General features: G+C 54.3%; 1 protein-coding gene across 1 annotated transcript; it reads right to left on the minus strand.

Annotated features, from left to right (window-relative positions):
• Positions 1-994: 994 nt before the first annotated feature.
• SLC35C2 (solute carrier family 35 member C2) lies at positions 995-7874 on the minus strand. The gene is made up of 9 exons (XM_054979874.1): positions 7736-7874; positions 7466-7631; positions 7298-7361; positions 7111-7183; positions 6835-7003; positions 6662-6745; positions 4463-4638; positions 3774-3903; positions 995-3679 (listed from the first exon to the last, which is right to left on the minus strand). Exons 1-9 carry the CDS (start codon positions 7862-7864, stop codon positions 3570-3572), a joined length of 1101 nt encoding a protein of 366 aa, XP_054835849.1. The 5' UTR covers positions 7865-7874; the 3' UTR covers positions 995-3569.
• Positions 7875-9914: the final 2040 nt, after the last annotated feature.

Here is a 9914-nt window from a genome sequence, read left to right on the forward strand (position 1 = left end):
GCAAATCAAGGACACAGAATAGAGAAAAAGATGGTCACAGATCACCCCTGCATGGCAGCTTTAGCATCTTCTGAGAAACAGTTTGGCATTCGTCTTAACACCGTTTCAGATTACCTTCTGCCTGAAAAAGGCCTCTGCAGCTGAGCAGCAGGCAAGAACATAATGGATCCCAGAGCTGTACCAGGACTTTGACAAACCCAGACGACGGAGGGAGAACATGCCGGTCACAGCTCTGGGAGGAGCAAGCAGCAGGACCTGGGTACTCTACACTGATGACGAACTATGTTCTTTCTGAAGGGGAGGAGGGACAGCAAGCTACTCCCAGCACAGGCGGGGCAGCCGTGATTCGCTGCCAGGCCCACGGTGGTGGGTGGCCAGCCCTGCAAGGAACTGGGTCTCTTCTGCAGTCTTGGGATTATTTAAAGTATTTTACATCCTGTCCTTCTGAAAAGCTCAAGAAGACTCATGAACAAACACGTGCAGAATACAATTCAGGAATATCTTGAAGGAAGATGTTTGTTTCAACAGTTCGCAGCAAGACACTCAAAGATGACATGGGCAGGGTGGCTTTAAAAAGAATCCCAGAGTCTGCCTCCCGATGTCAGCGTGGAATGTGTGGTTATGAATCCTGGCATTCTACTTTTCAAAGGTCTCCTTATAATTTTTGGAAATCGGGTCTGTTCTCAGGCCATGGAGAATTCTGCCCTGCTGCCTATTCATTTCCAGTTTGTAAGATTGCTTTTTAAAAAATGACTATGCACGTACCCCTCTTCTCTCCCACAAGATGTATGTCAAATCCACCTCACAAGCTTAGAGATTATTAAAAAACATTTTAAAAGGAGATCAAATTATAAAGTGATGAGAAAAGGAACAGACAAGTCCCAAAGGATACCAGGAGCTTCAAGAGAGGATGCAGGCGAGGATGGTGATACTTTGAGCAAACTGTGGAAACTCTCAGCACTGGCACACCAAAAAGTAAAGGTAAAACTGCAAGTTCAAAGAAAAGTAATGCATTTTATTCAGGACATCAGAAAAGAATAAACCTGCCAAAGAGAACAGGGCAGTAGTCTTTTTGCTGGAATGGAAAGTAGGTAGCCTAACGTTAACTGTAAGGGAGAGAAGGCCTAAGCCCCTACTGAATGCCAGGTGTACATTTGGGTCCAGTTAGATGCATCATAAAGGGGGTACAACTGAGAAATCCACAAAACACCCTCAAAGAGGTAGAAAAGCAGCTTATCAAGGAGCATTTTTCCTCTCCCCCTTCTTTAGACTGGCAAAATAAGCCAGCAGACCCCCTCCATCAGCCCTTCAAGAAAGCTTTAGACGATATTTAATACATATTATTATAGATTTTAAGAATTTATAGTATATATTCTTTAGGTTAAGTTGGGTATGGAAAACTGTTGGGAGTCACTAGATAAGGGAGGGGGGAAAGGATGGGGAAAATGTAATGCGGTGGGAAATGATAATGATTATCATGTTTATCTTTGTTAACCCATCCAATAAAAAATTTTGGAAAAAAAAAGAAAGCTTTAGACGAAATCCCTCACCAAAAGAGACTAACAAATCTTGGCCACGGGGAAGACGACAGGCCCTCCTCGAGATCTGGATCAGGTGAAACAACAATAAAGCAGCAACAGCAGAAATCGACAGAAGACATCAAGAAAGACACACCCAGCCCTGCCCCCATATGACTTCATTTGTATTATTTATTTTGTGCTGTCGCTGGACAGGTTGCTTATGGAGTACCAGATCTCTACCCCAAGGAGCTTACAATCTAAAATATAAAATGACAACAAAAGACTGAAGCAGGTATGAAGCAAAAGAACGCACGTGCTTGGGAAGGGGGACGACAGAGGTGCACCACACAGGAGCCAGCGTCTGGGTTGAGCTGGGAGGCAACCAGGGGCCCCCCAATAACATCCATTTGCTCAGGCTGACGAAGTACGGCTGAGTTGCATCGGGAGTCATCTAAAGGGGCCGACTACGCAGCGGGGTGGCAATCACAGTCGAACAAGAAGCAAACTCACTGAGATCCCAAGCACCCCCACCAACGCAGCCAGGACCTGAACTAGGGATGGTTAAGCAGGACGCTGCTCTTGGGGGCAAGAGCTCACACACAACGCAGGTGCTGTGATAAGGATAACTTGCTTTAAAACCCCCCAAAGCAGCACATTGCTGCTATAGGGCCAGGTGGCCCCGGCACATTTCAGATAACACGGGGGAGAACTGCTGGACAGCCCACCACTCACTGGGCATGACCGCTGGAAAAGCTCTGAGAGGCAGCGGTGGAGGGAGGGAGAAGCCAGCACCCCAAAATCCTTGTTTACAGAGCGCACGATTTACCCTTCAAATTCAGTTTCCTCCTCCTGTTTTGTGCCAGCATCCAAAAGCGGGAACGGAAGCAGCAGCAAAGCAAATCCATCTAGGATTTGTGTTTTCATTTGAAACGGCTGCTACCCAAACTGGACAAGGGCGGGGGAAGCCCCAGCTGGAGGGGAAGGGCTCCTGGTTGCAGCCATGTCAGGCCAAAGACGTGCTTGCCCCAGCTCCAAAGCACCGGGCAGGAGTTGTTCGCCATTTGCAGACGCGTGGTCTGGTCATGTGATGCGGCTGCAAGGCCATTCTCACTCCTACCGTGCAGTTAGCAAAACCATTACATCGGAACATTTCGCAAGAAATCCCGTCAGTAATATTCAATGATTCCGCCATTTGCAGCGATCCCAGGAATGGATCCCCATGACTGGTGTCTACTGTATGACATCACAAGCAAGATTCCATTCTTCCTGGGAAAAGTGGAATCCGTGCAGAACACAGTTTTTGGTAGGTTGCCAATGCTAACCTAAATTTGCAGACACCTGTAGAGGTATTTGTTCAGCTTTAGCTAACTGATGCACAAAACTGCCTCCTCCTGCCAGCCCGTCATCGACGATTATGCTAAAACATCAACACACTCAAGTCCTGGCCCTGAAAGCTGCCTTGACTCTTCCGTGTCTAGCTCCCAGCTTGTTTGTGTGGCTTTTACCACCCACCAGTGAGGAGTGCCCCCTGCACCGTGCTTCGGGTGTCTACAGCCTTCTCCTAAATGCTAGCTCCCGCTGGTCTGGAGCTTCAAGAATCACCTCCAGTTCTGAACTGACCATTACAGCAATTCCTCTCATTCATCAGGAACAAATGTAAGCTCCAGCGGGTGACCCTTGCCTCACGCTCCTCAGCCACGCTCTGCTGCAAGTCCAACATGATTCCTGAACAATTCCATTATAATACACCAACGAGCTCTGCACATCTGCCTGGCATGTACATTGGCCCCACCATCTTACTAGAGAGCCCAAAGAACACTATCCACGAAGCCCCAATCACAAGGTGAGACACCTGTGTCCAAATACCTGCAAGCTTCTGCTTATGGAAGGGGGAGCTCCCCTCCCACCACCCTTCACCCCACAGACGAGACGTCCCTGCCCAGCTCTCTCCACGGGGAATCAGCACAGCGGAGCACCTCTCACTGTTGGCCATCACCTCCTGCCTTGATGTCGCCTGAGCTCTCTGGCGGAGCTCCTGGAGTGGATACTTCAGCGCGGGGGGGAGCTCTCAGCCTCCTCTTCCTCCTGATGCTGCAGCAGGAACAGCTCCACGTCAGAGCTTGCGCCAGACTCTGCGTGTTGCTTCGCCCCCCTTTGTCCTAGGCAGAGAGGGAGTGTCAGGGACCGCAGCAGGCAAAGCCAGGCCAGGAGCTCAGGATGCAGGGGACCCCCCCCCCCTCCTACCTTCCTTACCTCTGGCCCCACGGGCCTTCAGTGCCACGTGCAGGGAGATCCCCATGAGGCACACTGCAAAGCCAAGCCAGTTCAACAGGCTGAGCCGGTCCCCCAGGAGGTGAGTAGCCAGCAGCAAAGTACAGACTTCCTAGGGACAAGGAGCAGGAGGAGAGGGGCCCCATCAGACGGAACCCTCCTCCTTACCCACCACGACCACACCCAGTGGGACCACTCGTCTACCTAGCTCAGCATCACCTACGCTGACCAGCAGAGACTCCTTCTCCTCTAGGGCCTCCATGTCTCCCAGCACCTGCTACCTTCCGTGGGATGGCAAGCAGGTGCTTTCCGACTGCGCCAAGGCCCCTTTCTGTCCTGCCTGAGATAGGAAAATCTTCTGGAGAAACTCCCGTGAATAACTCTGAATGCACAGCACAGACTTCTAACAGGCAACAGCTACTGGCATTTGATTTGACATGAGCCAATCAGGCTTCTAGTCCCTGACAGCGTATTATTTCACATAAAACAGAAAAGGGTGCTTCTAAAAGATGTGCAAGAATATTCATACATCACCTCAGGACAAACAAATCTCCCCCCACCCCCAAGTAATCTTTGAGTGCTCCATGCAGCCCTCCTTCTCACAGGCCCACCAACCCTCCCTTGACTTTTCAAGCCAGGCAAAATCCGGGGGAGAAAGCACTGCCAAATACCTTGAAGATGCCAGAGATAGACAGGGCGAGGCTGGATGTTCTTGACACCAAGAGAAACTCTGAGAAGCCCAGCCCAAATGCCAGCACACCCCCAAGGGCAAGCTTCCCTAGTAGACCCATCAGCTTCTCCACCTCATGGAAACGGAAGAGCTTCTCTGATGAGGACAACGGCAGGCCTGGAGAAGGGTGGAATCGGAGAGGCGGGAAGTGTGCTCACGCCCATAGCAAGCCTCATGGTCAGACCTGCTCCCGTCTGCACACAAACAGAACTTGCATCCCCAGGAACCACCTCTGAGTTGCCACCCCAGCCTCTTCCCTCACCCGGGAAAGCCTTCTCAAGGCCTGTGTGGGAAGTGGATACAAGTGAGCTTGTTCTCCCACCTGAGACCACAGAACAGAGGGAAAAGGGCACTCGGGCTTCTGTTGCTGGACAGAAGAGTAAGACCCACAAGACAGTTCTGCTAATTTCATACATGCAAGATGCTCATTAGGGGAAGACCAGTGCAGTCCATCTGGATTGAAACTGTAACCATCAATATTGCCCTTGGACATGGGGCTTTTTAGGACAATAAACCTGAAAACAAAGACTTTCTCCTTTGACTGAGATAAACCACTTTGGCAAAGGCTGTCCCAGAAACCGCCAGGATTCAGCCGTTAAGATGCCTACCCGACATTCTCGGACCAATCAGGACCTATAAAGATACACAAGATGGAAACAAGCCCCGTTTCTCCTCCTCCTCAGTTGGGGACGCCAGGCTGCTGGCTGCACCCCCAGGAACTTTTTTTGGGGGGGGGGGCACAGTCTGGAAGCGACATCACATCCGCTTGACAACATGGATGGGGTGCAAAAGCATCGAGTGGAACTCTGGCTACGCTTGAGAACTCCACAGTACTTCCTGCTCAGAGGAGTGGAGGGAGGGAGGCCTAAGCACTGGGAGAGCTCCCGTTATCAGTGGCTAGTTTCCCTACTTTAAATAAATATGGGGGGAAAGGCAAGAATCTACAAATGCCATTCGGTTCTATGACTTTCGATAAAATTACATTGTTCTGCAGAAAATGTATATTGCTAAGCTTTCTAAAAGGAAGCGTGACCGTCTCACAGTTGCTTTATGATACTGAAGCATGCACGTGGTTTCTAAACACAAGTAACTGGTACATCCTGTTTGTCTGCCAAATGCTGGCAAGCGAGAGTCTGACTCTCGGCTGGCTGCTGCCGTGAGCAGGAGCATTGTAATGGTTTTAAGTGAATGTGTGTGTGTGTGTGTGTGTCTTTAAATGCCTGGTGTGGTATAGATGAAGAGTGGGGGTGAAAGAGAGGGAGGAGTGAGGGAGATGACTGGCTGATGAGGGTGGGCAGAGTGAAGGCAGTTTTAGACTGAGAGCGGAGAGAAAAGAGTCATTCAGGGCAAGAGAGGCAAGCTGTGTGCAGCCTGAGCATGTTTAAGTAGTTCTGAGAGAAAATTAACCTGTGTGGTAGCCTGAACTGTGTGTTTGTGAAAGAACATTCAGTCAGGAGAAAGCAGGCAAACGTGCATGAAGCCTGAGAGAAGATCTGTGTGACTGAGTTTAAGTAAAGTAGCTTTAAGAACTGAGAACTACTCTTTGAAAACCATCAAGTTTTAGAAATAGTATGAAACCGATACGCTTCTTATAAAAATAAAAGTTTACTATGGTTTTTTTTATATCCCATTCCTCTCCTCAGGGCCACATAGTACCACGAAGGAGCGTGACCCTTGGGCACGTTACTAAAAAGGGAAATTTAAAGAAAATATCTTGGAATATAATATTCCTGGTGGCAGCCATCTACCCAGAGGGTGTAAGAGAAAAAGTAAAGGCAAAATATACCAAGGAGAAAGAAAGGATCATAACAAGCATAAAGAATCAGGAAAAAAAACCCTTAAAAGCGACTGTATACTTTAACACCTCCTCAGGGGCCGAGCAGTGGCTCCTTCTACTGGCCAGGATAAGGAGGTACAAGCAGAGCGGGGGGGGGGGGGGGCGTGCCGCCACTGTCCACTCCACTGCAGTGCCTCCAGGGAGTGTTTCAGAGAGCAGGTGGGCCAGGGGCAGCTTCCCTTGAAGTGGCCGCCCTGCTTCTTGGCCAGGAGGGAAAGGAGCAGGCAAGAGTCTCTCCCCGGGTCTGCTTCTGCCAGCCAGCCCAGGACCTGGCAGGAAAGGGCCCTCCAGGCCAGGCCTTACCTTCGATGGCAGCGAAGAGAGGGAAGAGGCCCAGGAACATGAGGGGCTGCAGGTGGAACATGGTGTCGATGGGGTTCTGGAGCCCTGTGGCGGGGAAGGGCAGGGCAGGTGAGAGAGGCAGGCCCTCCTCGCCCGGCCGCGCCCCCCCCCCCCGGCCTCCCCGCCCCACGCACCCAGCTCGTCCTTCTGCAGCAGCATCTGCGTGAGGGTCCAGCGGACGCCGCCCAGGAAGGAGGCGGCCAGCACCAGCAGGAAGCCCTGCGCCTCGAACTGCGTCGCCCGGTAGGTGAAGAGGAAGAGCCCGCCGGCCACCAGCAACACCACCAGCACCAGCGCCGCCCTCTGCCGAGACAAGAGACACGCGGAGGGAGGGAGGGCGGGAGGGTCGCAGGCAGGCAGGCAGCCGCCGGGGCCCCCAACCCGCCCCCGCCCCCGCCCCCGCCCCTTACCGGCTCCTCCAGCTTGAAGAGCAGCGAGAAGAGGAGGATGAAGAGGACGGCCGAGGACTTGGTCATCGTGTAGCTGCGCGGGGGGGAGAGAGGAAGAAGGCAGGGCAGAGGCCGCGGGTCAGGCGGGCGGGCAGGCGGGCGGGCGAGAGCGCGGCGCCCCCCTCCCCCTCCCCGGCGCGGGACTCACAGCGAGACGGTGATGTAGAGGAAGCTCCAGTTGCTGAGCCCCACGTCCAGGGCGGTGGACAGCGCTGCGGGGGCGGGGGCGGGGGGAGAGGGGAAGAGCGTGAGCGGGGGGGAGGGGAGGGGGCCACCCCGCCCCCGCCCTAACCCCGCCCCTCGACCCCCCCCCCACCTGCGGGCGCCACCCTGCGCAGGTAGCCGGGCCAGGCCAGCAGCGGCCCCCGCGCCCGCCTCGCCGCCGCCCCCGCGCTCCGGCCCCGCCAGGCCCGCGCCGCGCCGCTCAGCCCGAAGATGACCAGCAGGTGCAGCAGCGTCATGAAGAGCGGGAAGGCGAAGCTCTGCGGGGGGGGAGAGAGAGAGGAGGAGGAGGCGGCGCGTCAGGCCCGGGCCTGGGCCCCCCTCGCCCGCCCCCCCACGCCCGGCCCGGCCCGGCCCGGCCCACCTTCATGATCCACTTGTTGTAGAAGGTGATGCCGATGGAGAAGGCGTAGTAGAGCAGCACCAGCCCCGCCGTCAGCGCCGCCCGCCGCGCCCAGGCCCCCGAGGCCGAGGGCGACGGCGGGGCGCCCATCCGCGGGCCGCCGGGCCCAGGCCGCGTTGCCATGGCGCCGCCCCTCGCGCCGCTTCCGGGCCGGGGCGCCGGCGCTCATTGGCCGCCTCGGCCTCTTCGGCCGCCGGAAGGGGCGGTGCTGCTGGGCTGCCCGCGTGGCTCGGCGGCGCCTGCGCTGTGCTACGAGGGGGCGGGGCGTGGGCTCAGGGGGCGGTGCCGGAGCAGGGCGCGTCAGCAGCCGGGCCGCGCCCCGAGTCCGCTTTGCGGCCGCCGGAGAGAGTAGCCTGCGGGACTCCCCTGCACTTGCTTGCTTCTTTTAGAGCCCGCCTGCCTCGCCCGGCCGGAAAGCGGGTCGCAGGGCGAGTCAGATGCAGGCGCGGGCAGCCAATAAACAAGTCCACAATGCGGGCGCTGGCAGCGGGCGGCGTGGAGATGCCTTCGAGCCCTCCGGTTTTGCAGAAAGCCGGGGGAGAGGGAGCTTTGCCGACTCCCTCGGGCAGGCCAGGCCAGGCCAGGCCAAGCCACGCGGGGGGGGGGGGGGCGTCAGGGGGAACGTGCGTGCGCGGGCGCAGCTGTGGCTTGTGCCCAGTTGCTCGTCGGCACCTGCACGAGTCCCTGCTCGGATGGGCAAAGCGGTCAGGTGGAGCTGGGGGCGCAGCAGCCCTACAAAGAGGAGGGCTCAAGGCCACGAGGGGCCTTCCTTGCACGTGGCAGCCAGCTCCTTCGATCGAGCCCCGTGATATGCACGCCCCGCCTGTCTCGCAGTAGCGACGGGACCCTGGCATTCTGGACCCCCCCCCCCCCGCAGAGGGGCGCGTGGCAGATGTTTATCAAGTTATGCACGAGGTCTAGAAGGTGGATGGAAAGAGCTGCTTCTCTTTCTCTGAAAATATTATCATTCAAGGACCCCCAACTAAGAATCTCTACACGAGGATGTTCAAGTGTAGGCAGATGCAGCGTTAGCCAGGAAGCCCAATTCAAAAGCCTTCAGCTCTGTCAATTTCACCTCTGGACAGGTGGGTAATTTAAAAAGACAGAGCAGGCAGAGATGCTCCCGAGGCTTAGGGAGGCAAAGATCAAATTAACAATCCCTCTGGGGAGTGATCTCCACCGGCTCTGTCTTTTAAAACTACCCTCCTGTAGAGAGATGAACTACACTTCCTGGCTAACATTGCATCTCCATACAATGAGCGTCCTCATGTAAGAGCAAAATCAAAAAGAGTCCAGTAGCACCTTTAAGACTAACCAATTTTATTGTAGCATAAGCTTTCGAGAATCAAGTTCTCTTCGTCAGATGCATGATACAAACTGGTCAAATACAGAAGAGGAGGAGGGAGAGGGGAGAGAAGGGGACATATATCAGAAGGCGACAAGATGCAATTAGCGGGGAGGCAACCAAAACATTCCTTTGCTAGTAAATGTAAACATCTCCTTTTGGTGTGGAGTCAGTTTTCCGTGTTAGTTTGCAGCAGTATAAGCATCCAATTCCTATGTAGTATAAGCCTTCGATAACCACAGCTCTCCCTGCCAGATGCATCTGACAAAGAGAACTGTGGTCCCCAAAAGCCCATACCAGGGAAGATGTTTACATTTACTAGCAAAGGAATGTTTTGGTTGCCTCCCCGCTAACTGCATCTTGTCGCCTTCTGATATATGTCCCCTTCTCTCCCCTCTCCCTCCTCCTCTTCTGTATTTGACCAGTTTGTATCATGCATCTGACGAAGAGAACTTGATTCTCGAAAGCTTATGCTACAATAAAATTGGTTAGTCTTAAAGGTGCTACTGGACTCTTTTTGATTTTGCTACTACAGACTAACACAGCTAACTCCTCTGGATCTTTGCTCATGTAAGAGGTCTCCTGTCGAGAGACTGAGCTCCTGGATAATCGGTTCAGGACTAGGGTAGCCGTGTGGCTGCCAAAGGCAGGCAGGCAGGCAAATTCCCAATTGTTTACCCCTCTGCCCATCAATCGCAAGAGGAAGCAAACTGGACAACAATTACCTTCTTTTGGCAGGCAACCCAGGCAAATGGGCACACACGCCTCGGTGCCTCACTGCGATGAGGGCAGTGC

This window comes from Eublepharis macularius, chromosome 5, assembly GCF_028583425.1.
Source record: "Eublepharis macularius isolate TG4126 chromosome 5, MPM_Emac_v1.0, whole genome shotgun sequence".
Taxonomy (NCBI): Eukaryota; Metazoa; Chordata; class Lepidosauria; order Squamata; family Eublepharidae; genus Eublepharis; species Eublepharis macularius.

Coding starts and splice junctions, on each gene's coding strand:
- SLC35C2 (XM_054979874.1), bottom strand. CDS start 7,864: ATGGGCGCCCCGCCGTCGCCCTCGGCCTCGGGGGCCTGGGCGCGGCGG. Junction 7,632..7,735: donor ACAACAAGTGGATCATGAAG/GTGGGCCGGGCC, acceptor CCCCCCCCGCAG/AGCTTCGCCTTCCCGCTCTT. Junction 3,680..3,773: donor GAAGGCCCGTGGGGCCAGAG/GTAAGGAAGGTA, acceptor CTCTCTGCCTAG/GACAAAGGGGGGCGAAGCAA.